Source organism: Melopsittacus undulatus, chromosome 5 (genome assembly GCF_012275295.1).
Source record: "Melopsittacus undulatus isolate bMelUnd1 chromosome 5, bMelUnd1.mat.Z, whole genome shotgun sequence".
NCBI classification, from domain to species: domain Eukaryota; kingdom Metazoa; phylum Chordata; class Aves; order Psittaciformes; family Psittaculidae; genus Melopsittacus; species Melopsittacus undulatus.
The window spans coordinates 27,406,857-27,427,331 of NC_047531.1; the positions used below are offsets into that span (position 1 = coordinate 27,406,857).

A 20,475-nucleotide genomic window follows, 5' to 3' on the forward strand; every position below is an offset into this window, starting at 1 on the left:
AAAAGAATAAACTGTCCTGAAAACAGAAGAGATTGGGAAAAAACCAAAACCCTACTGCTGTTATTTTAAAAGGCAAGAGAAAAAAAGATGAGCACTAGACAAAAATCAGGCAGACAATACGTTGGTGAAGGTCATCAGAAAAAATACAGCCTTACTAAATTAAATTGCAGGAGCAGAATACAGCCTTACATAAAAGTAAATACATACACTGCTCAAAATCCTTTTTCCTCCCTAATGGTTCCTTCCTGTTAATAAAGCACTTCAATTTAAACAAGCTCTATAAACACTGTATTCACCTGACCGCAGAGCCAAAGTAACACTACTGCCGCTGCAGAACCATTAATATCTGATGGGGGGATTGCCCTTGTGCAAAGCCTGTCACCCAGGAGGCAGCAGAGGAAGATCAGCTCTGCACTTACATGGTTCTTACAACACCACAAAGCAATATTAAGTAAAAGAAAAAGAAAAAAGCTTTTTCAATTTTAATCATTATGCTGATACAGCTAAAATGGCACCAGCAGGTAAAGTCTGCTCTGCTATGTGTTGCTGGTACTTCCATATAAATATTGTTATTAAACACTTCAAATCCATTTTAGAGTTTCCACTCATCTTCACAAGGTCAGAGAGCAAAGAAGCTGCAAGATTATCTCCAACTTTTGCCATAGAACATGCTCCAAGAGCTAAATAATGAATCATATTACAAAGCTCAGTGAAGTGTTATAATTATTCCTCAGTAGTCTGAAAAAAAAATTTCCCCTTATGCCCATTAACATTTTCACACAACACTGTATATTTTGTCTGAATCCCTGCTGCATGAAAGCAGGCAGCTCAAGTAGGAACATTCAGCTTAGAATTGTGTATTCAGTGCAGATGCTGGATCCAGCAGGGAAACGATGAAGAACCAGGCCTCTTCCTCCCCCACTGCCCCTTCTTTTTTAATTAACTGAGCTCTTGAATACCATTAGTTGCTCTTGAGATACCATATTTTTATTACTTCTTACAAACAATATACATAAATATAAAAAGTAGATCTGTAACTTCAGAGGAAAAATAAGTACATCAGTGTAACCATGTCAGAGAAAAGCAAAGGCTCAAGGAACAAATTCTGCTGTGAAGGCAATGTGAAATTCTAAATTACATTTCCCATTTCTAATACAATCAAGCTGCCATGCTCCAGGCATTCTGACTCAAAGTGAACCTGCTCTACAGCCCTGTGACTCCAATGTTTGTGGTCTTGGTTTGGTTCATTCCAACCAAAAAGGAAGGAGCCTGGCAACACAATGGCAGCAACAAATCCTTGTGCTGCAATTTGGAAGAGGTGATTGCACTACCATCCCTGGCAAGGCCGGCCCAAAGCCAGATGCCTCAAGCCATTTCATTCCTGTCCTGGCATCAAAATCTGATGACTACCTTTTACCAGCATAAGCATCTCTCTCCCGTGCCCAGCCCACTTCCCCAGGCTCCCATTCCATAGTAGCAAACAGTGTGTGTTACAGACAGTAACAGTTACAGGTGTCTCCCCCACTTCATCCCATTTCTCCATTGACTAACAAACAAGCCTTATAGCTGTTGACAACAGATTTGCCTCCCAACAGCGCAAGAACCGCCTCCTTCATTTCTCCCTGCCCCACCTTCCTTCTATTTCTTGTCTTTCCTGCTTTCTTCACTCCTTCACTATTACTCATGTTATGCACATTTTTCTTCTTGTCAACCAACAATACTGCCCCCATGACCTTCAAGTTCATTTTTACTAAGAATCTTCAGTTAGCTTTAGACCAGCTTTCCTAAGATCTCACCATATCACACTGTTTTTGTGGATTTCCCCTGGACTAACTGGAAAGGAACTACTGCAAATACATACAGTTTCAAATGCTGTTTAAAGTTCATTCTATTACATAGCAGACTTATAGTAACAGGCCAAGTTATACAGCTAAGCACCACTTCCAGAAAATCAAAGGAACGTGTCTAGCTTGCTGCCTTCTCAAACTGAACCAAGCTCCTAGAAGGCATGGAAACTGGGGCCAGAAGACAACAGCTTCCAGAAACCGATGTAGTCCAAATCAGACAGACTAGCTGGTTTAAACACAAAAAAAACCCAAGTAGAATTTGTGATAAAAGAAAAAGATTTGGTTTATATGTAAATTTTCTGTAAATCTGAGGTACTGTAGCTAGCCCTAACATAATAAGCATGAAACAGAAAGAATAACACCCCAACAACAAGCCCAAAATGCCTGATTTTGGCTGTTTGTAAGAAAGAAAAATATGAACTATTCTAGTTAAATTTGCAGAGGTAGGTGGGTGTAGGGATTCGTTTGATCTTTAAGCACAAGTTACAAACTCCTACTCCCCTGGACACAACTTAAGCAAATTATGCTATCCTTATTCACAGGCTCTCCTCCAGTCAATTTTTGTTCTTCACATGGAAGGATGTCAAGCACTACTCTTACTCTTCCAACAGTTATTTTCCATGCCGAAACATATATTTTCACAAAACAGATGCCTGTTCCCAAGCAGAGTGTAGGGATCAGTTGAATGTTCAGAGGTGCACTAATACTGAAGTGGAAACCAGTACTGTTTCCAGACACCTAGTCCCACAGGCAACCTCAGATGAAGAGCAGCAGTTAATATCACCTGAACAACAGTGAATACAGCTTCAATCTGTGAATAATGTCATTTGGCTTAAAACAAAACAATTACACCCAACTTTGTTTTTAAACCAGCAGAGATTAAGTCTTTTTAGTTTTGTTTTATTTTCCAAACTTGTAGCTTGAATTTTCTGTAGGCTTCAGAAGCTGTAAACTAATATAAAACCAATAATGTTGTGATTGGAAAGTTAATTTTGCTTCCAGAAACTTCATAGTGAATCTGATGTGGGGAAAAGAAACAAAACCAAATGAAACCATCCTCCCTCACAGCTCTTCCCTATACTCACAGGAAGTTTGTTTACAGGGTTTTGCTTTTTCCTGTCCTTTAGGACTACTGTACGTGAAATCTGTCTGGACAAAAGAAGAGTTTGCTCCAAAACATACATCTGAAGAAGCATACCCCAAAGAATCTAATCTTCAGACAGGCAATTACCCACCATTTCCAGATAAATGTTCAATTTATTACTTCTTCACATTACTTTAGCACATTAAAAACCAAGATGGAAGATTAAGGGCCAGGTTTTGTTCATAAGCCACTGAAGGAAAGAGAACTTGGAATGCCCTGCCATGTGAACACACTAACACCAACATTCCAAAGCATACAGACATTTCCAGACTCAGTTAGGTGCACAGACTGAAGGTATAAGTAGAGCTCTAAGAAACACACTATTATTTTTTAAAACATAGCAGTCATATTTCTCTACAAGGCAAGAAACAATCACGTGCTTTATATACTAGGTTTCTCAAAGTTCATATTTGCAAGAATAAGTCAGCCTTTTAAAAGATTTTAAGGCTAAAAGGAGAACCAAAAATCTTCTTATCTCTCTGTATCATTTGTTTAATGCAGTAATTCATATTTCCAATATTCCTTGCCAAGTTTTGTAGAAGGATTTTTCTTGTTATCAGATCATGCACTGAACTGGGTTAGTTCACTTTCTCGAGATCAAATGCCTTCACGTTTTATTTGCCTGCATTGCATGAATTTTAGATTATCCAGAAGAGTGTCGTTTTTTTATGGGTTCATCTCAAAACAATTTCCAATGAAGATATACACAGGAATAATTTCTGTTCTTAAAGGAACAAATAATTCTACATGTCTACTTGGTTAAAAGAATGAAGTGAAGATATCCCTTTCAAGTACCTCTTGCACTGGCCACAGTTCTCACAAAACCGAAAGGCAAAACCCACCTGGAACTGACCCTGGCATTTCATATTGCCACAGGCAAGAATTTCAGGCTGACATGACTACCAACCATATTGGATTTGAGATTTTCTTCAACAAAACCTTAGCCAAACAACTTCTGCCCCAAATATTTCCACATAATTTCATGGTTACAGGTCACAACAGCCACTTAATATCATAACTTCAAATAAGGATTTGAAGTCGGATGATTCAGAGTTCTGCACAGCCTTACCAGAGCATCACAGTATTACCAAGTTCACTAAATAACATTCCAACCGATGTCTAATAGTAATAAAACTGTCTGTATAATTTTCAACAAGAAGCATGTCAGGAGGCAGGCTAGGATAAAAACAACTCCCAGAAGTTAGGGTCGAATTATGATTAAGAATGAAACCATTGAAAGTTTCCAGCATCTCCCTAGAAAGATGAATGTCAAATGATTCCAGACAAAGCCATAGCCAGGAATACTAACAAGCTAAAATATTACTTAAGAAAAAAAGGTGCAAGAAATAGGAAAATACTGAAACCAGGAAGGACTGAGGGTCCAGATCTCCTGCCTAATAATATCCTATTTTAACTGACAGTTAACTGGGCAAAGTTATGAGCTGAAGTATAATAATAATGAGCTGACTTTACCTTTATACCATAACACATTTATCTCCAACATGGAAATACAAAACCTAAAAAGGAGACTGACTCACTGATTCAATAGGAAATACAGCAGAGAAGTGAGTCAAGCCTACAGGAGTGAAAGAGCAGCACGGATATGTTCTTCTTGGTCTCACAAAGAAAAAGCTAGGCTATTAAAAATGTATTAAAAATAATGAAAACACAAGAAAATGCCTGATCTAGAAGAAGTGCCCATTACGTAACATTCTGATACAGACACAGTATGACAAGTTAAACAATATTACAGAGTAATGATCCATTTTCTAAACCACTCGGTGAATTTCACAGAAGCAGCATGGTTTCCATGCACCACTGAGCCCCAGCAAGTTTACATGGCCAGAATTATTGAGCATAACATGTGCAGAAAAGACATCTTCATGATCAGAAGGCAACACAGATACATAGATAAGAACTGATAATAAAATGCAAAGGTCCACAGGCAGAGCAGATAAGGTCAAGAGTCTCAACCTTTGGAGAAATATGGGATAAATATATGACCAAGGGATATTACACTGCTCTCCTAGTGTAATTATGATCTACAGTTACACGTCCTTCATTTACACAAAAATAAATGTCTAGTCTTAATGATCGAGATGTTAAGTTAGTAGTACAGTCATCATTACAAATGTCACATGAAATACCACACATCCTGGCACATCCCAGCTCAGTACTGCTACAAAAGGGGCATGAGGAAAAACCAGGCAGTTTGCAGATGCTTTCACCCAGAAAGGCAGTACAAGCTGATACTTTTCCATTTAAAATGTCTCCACTGGATGACATTATGATTTGTGTCCAGTCTGAGATGACCACTACACTGACAACCTGGAAAACTTTTACCAAAGGTGTGCTAGTAGCTTTATTCTTATGCACAAAATGGACACATTAAATTCACACTGAATCACAGAATCCCAAGGGTTGGAAGGGACTTCGAAAGATCATCTAGTCCAACCCCCCTGCAAGAGCAGGGTAACCTAGAGTACATCACACAGGAAGTGCTTACTCTAGAATGAGCAGTACAAATCCACTCTAATTCACTTAGGAATAGAAGCAATTTAATCTATACCTGTGTATTAAGCCACTGTGCTTACCTACTTGCTGTGATTTGATTGCCTGTTTTTAACTAAGACGCAGTACAGAATCTCTGCCCTAACTGTACTAAAAACTACAATTCAGCAGCAGTGGAAGTCAGGCATGTTTTGCTATGGAGAGCCCCAGAACACTCTCCCAGCAATGTCTTTGATTCTTCACTCTGTTGCAACCACATTCTGACTATTCTCTTCCTTTAGGTTTCAGAGCCTAAGCCAAGCACTGGGGAATCCACTGTGGATCCACAGCATATTTGAAGGGGAAGTCCACTTCACACCTGCAAACTACTGTCTCCACAACTCTTGGGGTGATCTCTTTTAACATCTTCCTCGTAGTCCTTTTACTCCTGATTTTCCTGTCACTAGCTCCCTTTTTGCACTACAGCCTCACCAACTGAGAGTGAGATGATGTTAACAGATGATGATTAGCTAGATTTGACCAAGATTCAACTCATAATGTCACTGCAGAATGTGATGCTCTCCCATTCAGTTCATGAAGTGTGTCCTGGGTTCAGCAGCAGCAGTCATTTTTTCTCCATCTTAGTAGCTGGTGCAGTGCTGTGTTTTTGACTTTCAGCCTGGAAACAGCTCTGATAACAACCATGTGTTTAGTTGTTGCTGTTTACTCTCTTTACTCTGACAAAGGACTTTCTGAGTCTCATGCTCTGACAGGGAGGAGTGGAAGCCAGGAGGAAGCAGAGACAGGACACCTGACCCAAACTAACCAAAGAGGTATTCCATACCACAGCACATCATGCCCACTGTATAAACTGGGGGCAGTTACGCGGAAGGGTGAGATCACTGCTTGGGTCAGGCTGGGTATCGGTCAGTGGGTGGTGAGCAGTTGTATCCTCTTCCCTTGTTACTTCCCTTATCATTCTTATTATTGGTGGTAGCAGTAGTGATTTGTGTTATACCTTAGTTACTGGACAGTTCTTATCTCAATCAGTGGGAGTTACATTCTTTCGATTCTCCTCCCCATCCCTCTAGGAGTGGGGGGAGAGAAGGGGGGAGAGTGAGCAAGCAGTGGTGTGGTTCTGGCCTGCCAGCTGGGCTTAAACCACGGCAAAGTGCACGGCTACAACACCAAAAGTCAAACTGGGAGTATAGCACAGACCACCCAATAACAATATTCATGACAGCCAGATTAAATGTCATTTGCATAACCAGTCATTGGGAAAGCACTTGTCAAAAAGATACATCCTTTTCCAGCTACCAATCTGAAAATGCTAATATGTAAGCAGCTAAGCAGTATCAGCAGCAGTGAATTGGATGAATGTATTGGAAAGGATAAAGAAATGTGAATCATTTGCTTAACAGGTATCCAACATTGATACAAAAGACTTTTGAAACAAAAGTTTCTTGCTGAGGGCATCTTCATTATTTTCAAGACAGAAGATGCTTGATGATCATGTGGACAAAGCAATGGACTTCTCCGGTTTTATGACAGATACTACAACCAGACTTTGAAGAAAGTAGTTTAAACAACACAGATGAAGTTCCCCTGTGATTCATTATTTCCCTGACATGAATAGTTGAGGAAACAGTTACAAAAAGCACTACAGCTTTCAGTGTGGGACTGGAGAATATGTTATGGTTACATTCTGTTACTCCCTTCAGAGAAGGAGTCCAACACAGACCTATTTTCACTTAAGAAATGATGCCCTAAGACACTGGCAAAGATGTTCAAATATCAATTAATGAAAAAGAACATCTGTTCTTTTTCAAGAAAAGAAAGGAAAGGAAAAGGCCCTTCTAGGCAAAAGTAATATGATTTTCAATCTACAATCTACAAAGTTATCTTTCCTTGAATGCCACATACACACACTGTCAGTTTAGGGCCATTTAAAGCTTTTTGTGGAAACTGGAATGATGTCCACAACATCTGATAGGAATTACTACTGTCTTTTATCATTGCTATTAACTAGTGTTTTAAAACACTGTCTGCCACAAATGGGAGAAATGAAAACAAAAAGTACTACAGTAATATATATACTAACCTCCCCCCCAAACAAAACAAAAAAAACCCCAGTGCAAATACATGTAAAAAATGAAATGCAAGGTTCTTTGCAGAAGCACACGTAAGTTGTCAATACCTAAACACCATGTAACCATGAACAGTTGCTCTTGCAATAGCATAAGTTGCTCTTGTACTACGCGTGCCAAATTCAATACGGAGGATCGAGACAACTCCTCAAGAAATTGAAGTAATTACAGTTTAACACAATTTGAAAATACAACCTGAAAGTCACAGAAAGGTAACAAATATAATGTATGTCTTGATGCTGACATACAACATAACTTTTTGTAACAAGGAAGGCTTTGGGTCAAATGGGATGAAGTGCAATACAACCAAGTTATAAACAAAAATGAGAGTGACTATATCTAATGCCTATCTGCCAAACATTTATAACAAGTGGAACAGCATATATTTGGAACTACTCCCATTTTTTTAATGCCCTTTTGTGACAAATCTGAAGCTGTGGACTACCTGAGAAGAAAACACTGATTCTGTGTAACCAAGTTTTCTCCTAAAAATGTGCTTGACTTACCTAACCTTTTCTGGGGAGGCAGGGGGAAACCAAGAGACCTGCACATTCTAGAATGCCAACAACCTCACAATCAGTGTACCAGTCCAAGTTACCAATGTATAGAAGACTGATTTAACAACTGAGCTGGAGTCACTCCTACTGCAGTCTTACAACAAATGGTGAAACTGCAGCATGAGGAAAGATTTAAGCAAGAGAAACAAGGTCATACTCCATAGCCCAGTGACTGAAAATAAGGGACTGAATGGGGCAAACATCTGTTCCTTTTCCTTCTACAAAGCATAAAAACTTTAATGCTACACATTAAGTGGCCTTCCACAGAACTGGACAGCCCAATCCCTAATTAGGATCAAGAACCTCAGCACAGGACTGTAAGCTGTTCTATGAATATCCGCTTCAGCTTTTTATTGGATCAGCTTCAATGAACTTCATTTCCCATGCCCCCCATGTCCCAAAAACTGGAAAAAAATATCCAAAGCCTCAAAAACATAATGGGGGAAAAAAACCCCTGCTTCACAGCAGTGAATATTTTGAAAATTCCTTCACTAGCATGTGTCAAATGACTTTTTCCAGATACAATCACAGAATCATAGAATATTTAATTACTTATTGTAAGGCTCAAAGCCAAACTCAATGAGGCAATGAGATTAGGCTTTATAAGATGTTCAGTCTCAATTTACACAGATGTATGATAACTTGCATTTGTCTTTCCATCAGCTTTGAGAAGTTACAGTGTTTTCCTATCAATGTTTAAGGAAGTAGGACAAGTCTTACTTAAGAGCCTTACTTGAGATTGCAACTATAACACTTTGAGCACAAAGGATAAGTATGCAGAGGACAGAAAGTCAATGGAATGGTAATCTTGCTTTTTAAGTGCATGTGTTGGTACATACATAAAGCTTTGAGCAATTATGGCCTAAGGATAAAAAAAGAGTAAGAAACCCAGATTTTATTTAGATGCCTTATTTTGCTGGGGGCAGTGAAAAAGGACTGTCAGAGCTTGCATTTACTGAAAAGAATTTCTATGTTGCATGCCTAGTTTTGTGAATCTTTCCAAAGGCTGCTTGTCTAGAATACAGTTAGCCAGGATATGGCCTTCTGGATATTTCTGGATATTTCGGACCTCCCTAGTGTTTGTTTGGTCTTTTCCACTGAAGAAAGAAACCAAACTTTATTTTCATTATCTCCACTCTTCATGATGTGCATTCTTACACCGAGTAATTTTTTGAGAGCGGTTTTCACATAAGTGTAGGTGGCATAAAGTTCAAATCTTACACAACTTTACTTTTCCCTCACTTAGAAATCAGAACCTAATTTAAAACTGTAGGATCAAAGAAACATCTGTCCATTTTTGAAGCTACCAGTATATGAAATATTTCAAACAATAGCAAAACAGACAAGTAAAACCAAAACATCAAGTTCCCACAGGCTACAACTTCAACATTCCTTCTGATTTTTATCTCATCATGGACAGGCAGAGAGACCAACAAGTATTCAACATACCTGCTCCAACTTCTTTTTCTTCTTCTTCAATGTTGTTTTTGATACTGTCATATTCTTCATCAATTGCCTGGTTGCCACGCATTTGAGACAGGATTCTCCGTGCTCTCTGAGTCTGGCCTTTCTGAATGAGCCAGCGAGGACTTTCAGGAAGAAACAGGAATCCAAAGAACTGTATAACTGCTGGAACAGCTGAGAGGCCCAGCATGTACCTGGAAATAAATAAACAAAGAAATAAATGCCTAACATTTGCCTATAAAACCATGCTATGAGAAGACTCTGCTGACTGAGGAATATGCCTCTTGTGTAAGTGTGCCTCTTACGTGTCAGTTTTACTTTTCAAAATGTCTAACTGTAAGCAGAAACACTGAAAAAAGTCCATTTCACCAGCCCAACGCTTAACACCAGCTCTTTTGGAGACTCTGCCATTAATTCTTCAGCCAGCTACAATGTTAGGTTTAAAATCAAAACTGAATTTGAGATGCCAGGGGCAGAGGAGGGGTTACTATATTAAGGACAGTTCTCTACTCAACTGAGAATTATCACCAGCCAGAGAGTTATGCTTCCAGGGATCAGCACTGACACCTCTGACAACACCCACAGATATCATGGTTCACTCCAGCTAACATGGGGGGAAAGGACTGTGGAAGACAAGCATACCACCAACATTCAAGGGTTGTTCTGATCTACACACGTCACATTTTTATATTCCTGAAATAAAACACTAAGAACATTAACAAGAACTGCAGCCCAAAGTATAATTTTGTTCTGTTCTTTAAACCTCACCTTTTCCCATTTGTACTTCACTGAGATATTTTTTCATTTCCATTAAAGACTTTAAATGGTGCTGATGTTACCTGTACATTATTGTAGCTACCCCAAGTTTCACCATCAGTGGTTATAATTATTAAAATACCTCTAGAAAGTAGCTCTCAGACTGAATACTGAGGTGGCCTGTACTCATAAACAGGTTTCACACCTTGACATCAGTCAAAAGATTGAGACATGCTAATCTGCCCTCTAGCTCCTCTCTTCATGCAGGCTTTCACAGAGACTATTCACCAGTCTCTCACTTCCATGTTTTCATAAAGCATGCTATGGATGAGACTGCTAATGGAGTAGGAAAGAGAGCACAACAGTCATGGAAACCTTGTTTTGAGGCAACAAGCCAAATGTTTTTGTCAAATCCAAATGCATTTTGAATGAAAACAGAAAAAGACTTTCTTTGAGGCATTTGCAGATTTAAGAAAGACAAACACGAGCAATACAACAGGGCAGAAAACTGAAGAATGAGAAGAACACTCAAAGGTAATACAAAGAGGATGGGCATCCCAGGACAATGTGCATGCAAGCCAGTCTTCCCATCTCCACGCTGAGCCCTGAGGTTCTTCCTAAAACCAGCAAAAATTTCCAAAGGTCATATAAGTAAATCTTGCTCTAGAAAGAAATCTGTGAGCAGATTTCTTATTTTCTAACACTCTAATATCTCTTATTTTCTAACACTTCAAGAATTGTGTAGCTGATCATTAGTTAAAGCATGTGGAAGGATTATTAGCTGAGTAGTCTTCAGCCAACATATCTAAGAAGTGTCACTAACTCACTTATTTTTCCATTCCTCATTCACTAATGTTCTCATTCATTAATAGTCCTCATTTCTTCCTATGATCTTCCCTCTCCACAAACATTTTGTAGCTGTATGCAGAATAACCTTTACACATACATCACTGAAGCTCACCAAATTGTATATTCAATGTCTGCATTAGAGTAGTATTTAGAAAGCTCTTTCTATTTCAAACGAAGAGTAAAACAAAACCATGGAGATTAAAAACACAACCACTGTATTCTGTCACACTGCAAACAAAAGGATCTTTTAATGCATCAAAATAAACAGATTTAGTCTTTACACTCATATTACCTAATTTCTGTTCCTTCAAAGCCCTTCAGTCCCTTATATACCACAGAGTCTCCAGAACTAAGCAGCTGGGTGCCTGCAGTCATCTTGGGAGGCAAAATCAATTGAGGCCCCTGAAAGCTCAATCTAGACTGTTAACGCTACCAGTTGGACTCTATTGAATAGATGTTTATCACAAGCAAGAAAAAAAGGAATGTACAGAAAGTGCTCACTCACTAACGTCAGCTTCCAATTGACATACTTCTCATCAAAGCTGAGAACAAGGAGCAGGCCAGAAGGAAAACATTCAGTTAAGAGCATATATCCACTGCAAGTTCAAGAGTTGATGCAATTTTCAGATCATGCAATTCTGATCTAACCAATTGAGAGTAAAAGCAGGCAATTTTAGACGTCTCATGCATTGAGCCAGCTTTCAGAAATCTAATATAGTTCTTTCCTATACAGAGTACAAGACTTTGCATCTCAAGGCAGATGTCTAGCAGACCAAAAAAAAATCCAGCGTGAAATTTAATAAGTCTGCTGTAGCATTTCTCCTCAGACATACTGTTGCAATACTATTAAGATGGCATTAGCCAGGTTTATAAAGATAGCCTGACATCAGAGTAAGGTTAAATATTTGTTTTCTTTGGTTTATTTTTAATTTAATATCCAGCATTCCCTAGAGCAAGCAGAGCGAAGAAAAAGTAAAGTTCCTTACTCTAACTGGAGTGTAGCACTCCAATACTTAACCATTCAGCCACTAAGAGCTACAGTAATCGCTGTAATTTTCCTTCTTGTATGTGATGACTCAGGAGTGAACATCTGTGATTTCTTCCCATGCATTCACGGGCCACTCTTCCCAGGTGACAGACCATTTCTGCTCTTCCTTACTCAGTCTTAGGCTGCAGAAAACGAACTGCAGGCAGACAAGTCCACAATCCCCAATTAGCAGCTCCAGCATTACAGGTAAGAATCCTTGGATAGCTCACCACTACCATAGCCTCAGCTTCTGCCCAATTAATCATCAGTGCTTTCACTGCACTCAATCCAGTGGAACACTACTAAAAACAGAGCATTATCAAAAGTTATCCAGCATGAGCCATCAGGCTGCAAGTAACAATTTCTCCTCACTACTCAATACACCATGCTGAATCTGGAAGACTGGGACCACCAATGTGAGAGAAAGCCATAAACCAGGAAGCAATGGAGCACTAAAACAGTCACATAACTGTAGCGTATGGCATAAAAGAAGAGGCTGAGAGAACTGGGTTTGTGCAGCCCAGAAAAGAGATGATCAAGATGAGATCTTACTGTATCTTTCATAACTGAAAAGGAGCTCATAAAGAAGACGGAAAAAGATTCTTCTCTTATGTACACTGTGAAAGGACAAGAGTCAACAGTCACAAGCTGCAACAAGAAAGTACAGATCAAAGAACGAGGGAAAACAATTCTTCACAGCAGGAGTAACTGAACATCTGAACAAGCTGTCTTGAAAATTGACATGTCCATTATTGGAGATTTTCAGAAGCCAGCATCTCACACAGCTCTGATCAAGCCTCTTTGTCTCACTCAATCCACAGGTTCTGGATTTTACTTTCAATTTTTTTTAGTTCAGCTAGGTTGAAGGCCTGAATTTCGCCAGAGTAGAGGGGGTTTTGTTCTAAGAAGAAGCTACACCAATGTGGAAGTCCTCAGGGAAGTTATGAAGTATTTCAGTGGGTGGGGCCTATCTAAGGTACAGCGGCATCAGTGTTTTACACAAAGATGAAATCTACATTTGACAATGATTATTGCCTTCCACGTAATCTTCTACTGTAGCTAAATATATTTACAAAGTAACATATCAAAAGATGATAACTTCCATGTGTGTAACAAACCGGAATGGTACTTTTCCCTTAAATAATCATTTACCTACAAATGTACTTGTCAATCCTGTGTCACTGCTTGATTTGAAAACTGATACATTCTGCATCACAATGCTTATCTTTTCCTAAGAAGCCCATAAGTCTGCTTTTGTGCTACAAAAACTCGAGCTAGGGAGTATCTTACGTTACCTGAACAATTAAACAAAACCCACCAGTCCAATTAGATCAATACCTGATAGATACTTTGTTAGCTTGTATTTTTCTTCCAATGTGCTAGTATTTACTGAAACACACAGGTAATGAACGCATCTTTACCTCCTCTGTGTCAGGGCACTAATAGGGAAAAAAACCCAACAGATATGCATCCACAAAAGCTTCTCCCAGCTGAATCCCTGCTTGCTGAAGTAAACTGAAACCGAAAATCTGCTTAAACAGAAAGCACACAATGTCTCCAAGAGCAGCAGGGACCCAGAGCTCCACTTCTAAATAAGTATCTTATCTATTCCTCTCAACCAGCCCCATGCACGAGGGGCCATTACGTTCACAAATTATTTAGGCTAAAAGGTAATTACACATAATGAAGCAACTACCGAATGATTGGCATCAGGTATCAAATACTTCAATTTGTATCTTACTTAGAAAAGCATTACTGCATGTCATTAACTTTCCTCAAAATTGAGGGTATTTCTTTACCTGCAGAATGGGATTAGCAATCCTACAAAACTAAGTTTTGATTTCAGTGAAGGCTGTTTCTCAATTCTTCAGAAGTGGACACATAGTCTGTCAGAGAATGCAAATACACTACAATAAAAAGGTCATGAAAAGCTTCACGTAAAAATGCAAAATGCTATTTGTAGTTGAGCCGAGGTAACCAATGCATTTTCAGAAAGCACAAAGCAAAGCTAGAACTTAAAATTAAATTAAAATTAATGTAACTCATCATTAAGTGACTGTTTTTTAAGATCAAAATATTACATCTTCTTATAAAAGAGGCAAAGGAAACAATCGAATGGACAAAAATGAAAAACCTCAAAATTCCAGAATCTTCAAACATACACATTAAATATTAAATATATTTATTAAGTTTTATTAAATATGTATTTATTATGTAATATTTATTAAATATATTAAATATGTATTAAATACATATTAAAGCATAGATTAATTAAGAAAACACTAACTTATTTTCATGCACTAACTTCTTATTTTAATATACTTTGATGTGTATTTCTTTACATATTACAGAAAGATCAGCTTCCAAGTTCTTCTATGTACTAAGTCCCAAATTAATTATTCCTAACTTAAATCCCCAATGACAGTGCACATAAAAATGGAGCTACGTAGCTCCATTACAAGCCAGAGAACCTGATATTTAACTTCCAAAGTTTTGCAGGTGGGATGTTTCAAATTAAGATTTTGAAATAGAAAAATTACTCCAGGCTGTAGCAACAGAAATCAAAGGCCCTACAACATGTGTCCCTTTCCCAAGAGTGTTTGAAGAGCACACATCATTAAGCACAAGTTTCCAGAAATTAGAATGTACAGTGTAAGTTATTCCTCCTACATATTTCTGTTAATTATTTTTTCAAGTCAGCAAGTAAAATACCAAGCCACTGAGATTTCTCATTGCTCTCAAATGACACACCACTATAAATACAGTAGGTATACGGGTACAGTACAGAGTCACTTAGCATTGTCTCCAGGAAGAACATAATATCCAGAAAGTAGAATAAAATAGATTAATATATTCTATAACCTAAGCTTTCAACTAGGAAGTCATGCTACAATATCCTTCAATTCTGTGCTCAGTTTAAGAATACTCAACATACACCACTATTTTGCAAATAGAGCATCACTCTTCCTGGAAATCTGCTTTCTGAAAAATCACCATGTAATTATTCTAAATGCAAAAGGCAAGTTACTTTCATAAACATGTCAACCATTCAAGCTTGTTGAGGCATATTTATTGCTCATCCATTTTAAAGTTTAGTAAAGTCAAAACACATAAGTACACTGTGAATATTAAGCCTAAGTGAAAGCAGTATGGATATCATTTATGGAGACTTAATTATTAAAGTTCCATTTCAGTATACAGCTTTACCACTTTATATATAAACTCTGTTTTACCAACGAGAATTATAACAGCTGTCAAGCAAATCACAACCCTGCCAGCTTTTCTTTTAGCAAGGAAGATTCACAAACCTCCATCCATCCTTCGCGAGGTAGCTGAAGATTCCATCAACGACACTTGCAAAAAACTGCCCTCCAGTGATGAACAGAGTGTTAATGGTGACTAATCTGCCTCTTAAGTGTGGTGGAGCAACTTCTGCGATGTACACTGGCACAGTCATAGATGCTATACCTACAAAAATAAATTCAATTACAATTATAAAATAGAAAAAGATACTGTATCTCCTTTTCATCATGAAACAGAACATTTTGTGCTGGTTTGAGGCTGGAGTAGAGTTAATTTCCTTCATAGTAGTAGTATGGGGCTGTGGTTTGGATTTATGCTGGAAACAGTGCTGATAACACAGGGGTGTTTTAGCTAATGCTGAGCAGTGCTTACACAGAGCCAAGACCCTTCCTGCTCCTCACACCACCCCACCAGCGAGCAGGCTGGGGGTGCACAGGGAGCTGGGAGGGGACACAGCTAGGACAGCTGACCCCAACTGACCCCAGGGATATCCCACACCATGTGGAGTCACACTTAGCATGTAAAGCTGGGGAAGAAGAAGGAAGGGGGAACAGTGATGGCATCTGTCTTCCCAACTAGCCATTATGTGCGATGGAGCCCTGCTGTCCTGGAGATGGCTGAACACCTGCCTGCCCATGGGAAGTGATGAATGAATTCCTGGTTTTGCTTTGCTTGTGCAGCTCTTGCTTTACCTGTTAGACTGCCATTATCTCAACCCACAAGTTTTCCCACTTTTACCTTCTGATTCTCTCCCCCATCCCACTACGGGAAAGTGAGCAAGAAGCTGTGTGGGGCTGAGTTGCTGCCTGGGGTTAAACCATGACAAGGCATGAGAAGCAGTGGCTGAACCTGACCTGGCTTTGGTGCCCAGTAACTCCACACAACACCGCCTCTCCTGCCCTGAGTGACCACCATAACAGACAGAGCCCAAAGTCATGAACTAAATGAACTCGGTGGACATTATGGACATTTTACAATTGTTTCACAGGCATGGTCCATAAAATAAAGGAATGACATCTGTGTAAAGCATGGGAAGGATGGTGGTGGGTAATAAAAATGTACTTGATATTGTAGGACCTGAGCATGATCTAAATGGTATGGAATAAGGGGTGGAGAATGTGCTGGTTTGGGCTGGGATAGAGTTGATTTTTTTCATAGTAGTTAATATGAACTATGTTTTGGATTAAAATTAGGACCCATGGTTTAAAAAATTAATTCTATCTCAGCCCAAATCAGCACTCATTTACAAGGAACAAGCTGGAAGAATTTGATTTCCAGGTTTCAGAAGATGAAAAAAAATACACCTAATGCAAGCGTGAGGTGTCCCTGCCCAAGGCAGGGGGGGTGGAACTGGATGATCTTAAGGTCCTTTCCAACCCTAACTATTCTATGATTCTATGATTTTAAGATATATACCCAGAACAAATGGGTAGACACACTCTGGTTGCTACTGACTGTATTTGCAATACAGTTCAAGGTTTGAGGTAATGACACAACAAATAACACTCTTCAAGTTACATGGCATGTATACTAAAATTATTAAAATGCATAAATATATTTATAGTTGTGAAACAAGGAGATGCTGTGATCCAAGAAAGCATATGTGAGTCAAAGTGACTGAAGATGCCAAGCGTTCACAACTCTGAGTTTAAACAGAACTTTAGCATGGTTTCCACCTCCAAGAAAAAGCATGGCCAAGCATTATTATCCCTATTATTATTACCATGTAATTTCATTATTGTTATGTAGAACAAATTGTTTCTTGAGTTTTTAAATGTTTAAAAGCATTCCATATGCAGTGCTAAGAACTCATACTGCCATAAGAAAGCACAGACTGAAGCTAAAGCACAGCTGCCTTTTATTCTGTCACAGACTGGTAGTATTTCCTATGAATTATGCTGTTGTGGTTTAGACCCAGCTGGTAACTCAGCACCACACAGCCACTTGCTCACCTCCCCTTTCCCCACCCTGCGCAGGACGGGGAGGAGAATCAGAAGAATGTAAACCCCATGAGTTGACATAAGAACAGTTTAATAACTAAAGTACAATATAATACTAATGATAATAATAATAATAGCAATAATAATAATAATAATAATGGATATAACAGGGGAAGAAAATATAAAACTAAAAGAAGGAAAAAAAATAAACTCAAGTGATGCTCACCATCCACTGACCAATACTCAGCCTGATCTGAGCAGCAATCTGGACTCTCCGGATCACTCTCCCCAGTTTATACACTGGGCATGATATGCTGTGGTATGGAATACCCCTTTGGCTAGTTTGGGTCAGGTGTCCTGTCTCTGCTTCCTCCTGGCTTCTTGTGCCCCTCCTCACTGGCACATGAGAGACTGAAAAGACCTTGATAGGGATAAGTATTACTTAGTAACAACTAAACCCTCCGTGTGTTGCCAGCATTGTTGTCAGATTGAAGCCAAAACACAGCACTGCACCAGCTACTAGGAAGAAAAATATCTTTATCCCAAACGAAACCAGGACATATGCGATGGCTCTACATGAGCCACTTGAGCAAAAGGGAGAAACGCCTATGAGGAACACACACAGAAGCATGCTCACACATACAGACTGTAAAAACAGGAGTTCAACAGCATACAAAGAGCAGAGCTGTGTGCAGTACAGACCTCATAGCAGCCTTCCAGTATCTGAAGGGGGGCTATAGGGTTGCTGGGGAGGGACTCTTCATTAGGGACTGTAGTGACAGGACAAGGGGTAATGGGTTAAAACTTAAACAGCAGAGGTTTAGATTGGATATAAGGAAAAAGTTCTTTACTGTTAGGGTGGTGAGGTACTGGAATGGGTTGCCCAGGGAAGTTGTGAATGCTCCATCTCTGGTGCTGTCCAAGGCCAGGTTGAAGCCTTGGGTGTTATGGTTTAGTGTGAGGTGTCCCTGCCCATGGCAGGGGGGCTGGAACTAGATGATCTTAAGGTCCTTTCCAACCATAACTATTCTATGATTCTATGTTTTGTTGGTCCAAATTCACCAACAAAGTCACACCATTTAAAGGAAATTTATATCCCTATTTTCTTACACAAACTGACAGTGCCAACCAACAGCAATTTCTTTTGTAATTAAAGCTATCAGTACCTTGGCAGCACACACACACAAACACATTTCAGCTGAAGCCGGCTGACATACAGCTTGAGTATGGCCAAGCACCAGCAAAGACATCACAACTTCCAGCTTAGGGCACCTCTACTGGGTCCACACCAACAGCCTCATGCCAGCACGAACCAGTGCCTCACCCCCAGCAAGGAATGGGGTCACCTAAGGGTGTGCATGTGGCTCCTGAAGCACACTTAAAGTTGCCAGCTTGTATCACGACAGAAAGGCTTTGTCACAAAATGGCTTCAGCCAGTGCCTCGCTGCCTGACTCACCAACTAAGAGCCCAAAATCACCTTTAGTAACAAGGTTAAAACTGCTGGGAGCCTCCAAAACCTGAGCAAGGAATATAGATTGTTTAATAATCAAATGGCATCAGCAGATCTGTTGTGACGAGAGGTAAACACTCACAGCAGCCTCTCAGCATGATAACCCAGTTCCTGGCAGAGCCTCCCAGGCCACGCTAATGCTTCTTCCTCCTCCTCCTCTGACCGACTGAGCAACCCACACAGAATAATAAAACCACAGCAAAGTGTCAGGGAAAAATAAAAACATTAAAAATTTATTCAACCATTTCTCAAAGCCACCCAGAATGCATCATGGAAGAAAGCATTCACAGAGCACGCTGCGCATTCGACAGAGAGACAAATTGTCAAACATAGTCCATCATTAGGGATATTTCTCTCACATCCTTCACATCAGCATTTGAACTAATTACAATTGAAGTGATGGATATAGCACACATATGAGGAAAAGCCTTTATGGGAAATCACAGCAGCAGGTCCACTTTCTGAGGAGCCGCATGAAGCAGCTTATGCCAAGTGGAAAGGAACGACCTTACAACGGCGGCAGCCCTGGCATGAGGAGGCTCAGCCTTCCCATTCCCCAACCTCCCTTCAGCCTCCCGCATGCCACCTCGCACCTCATGGCTATCTTCCCACCGCCAGGACTGGCCTGGCAGGATACCCAGCTCCGTAGGGCCAAGTACAAAGCCTGGTGTCACTGTCCCTGTATGTGATGGACAATGGAGGACTAGGAAAGGCTCAACAGAAAAACAAGCATAGAGTAATTCCTCTGCTACACCTTAAACAAGCTTCTGATAAGCACCAGCTTTGGAATTCATGACTCAATGGACCAGATCTCTGAAGGGTTTTCTTAGAGGCCATTCATTCTTTGGCTCTCTGCTACTCTATTTAGATTAATCGTCAGTAAAAAAGTCATGGGAACTCAAAGATGGGGGAATAAAGTCTGCTTGCCAGTGGCTATTTTATCATTTGCCCCATAAAAACTTTCCCTGCTGTTTGCAAGTGTAACATGGAAATAAGAAAAGATGATTGAATGCAGAGCAGCAGGAATGAAGAGACTAAGGGTTCACGAAGCTGACAGGCACAGAAATAGAACAAGGTCTTGCAATAAATGCAGGGAAGAAAAAATACAGTTGTTTCTGTCTTTCAGGAGACACAATGAGAAAACTGACCTTACATCTTTCTCTTGGAAGCTACTGAAGGTCAGTCCTTGTTAAAAGCTTTACTAAAATAACACAGTCCCAAAGATACCTGTATGTGGCTTTTACCGGAAAGCAGTTAGAAAGATGTGCACATCCAAAACCAACATCTGCTCTGTAAAAATGTTACTTTTTTCCCACAATTAAACTGTTAATGAAGGCTGATTTTACACAGGATTTGCAAAGAAATCTCGTTCAAAACATGCCAGACAAATCTGCTTGTCGGGTACCCAGAAAGCAGAGCCATGCCACCAATCAGATCAAC

General features: G+C 39.6%; 1 protein-coding gene across 1 annotated transcript in view; it reads right to left on the reverse strand.

The window, feature by feature from the left end:
* SLC2A13 (solute carrier family 2 member 13) overlaps positions 1-20,475 on the reverse strand; it is a 160,863-nt gene that overhangs the window by 112,316 nt on the left and 28,072 nt on the right. The window contains exons 2-3 of the mRNA XM_005148416.3: positions 15,590-15,749; positions 9,635-9,843 (exon numbers count right to left, since the gene is read on the reverse strand). Of these exons, the coding sequence (XP_005148473.2) occupies positions 9,635-9,843; positions 15,590-15,749 (369 nt within the window). The remainder of the gene's footprint in view (positions 1-9,634; positions 9,844-15,589; positions 15,750-20,475) is intronic.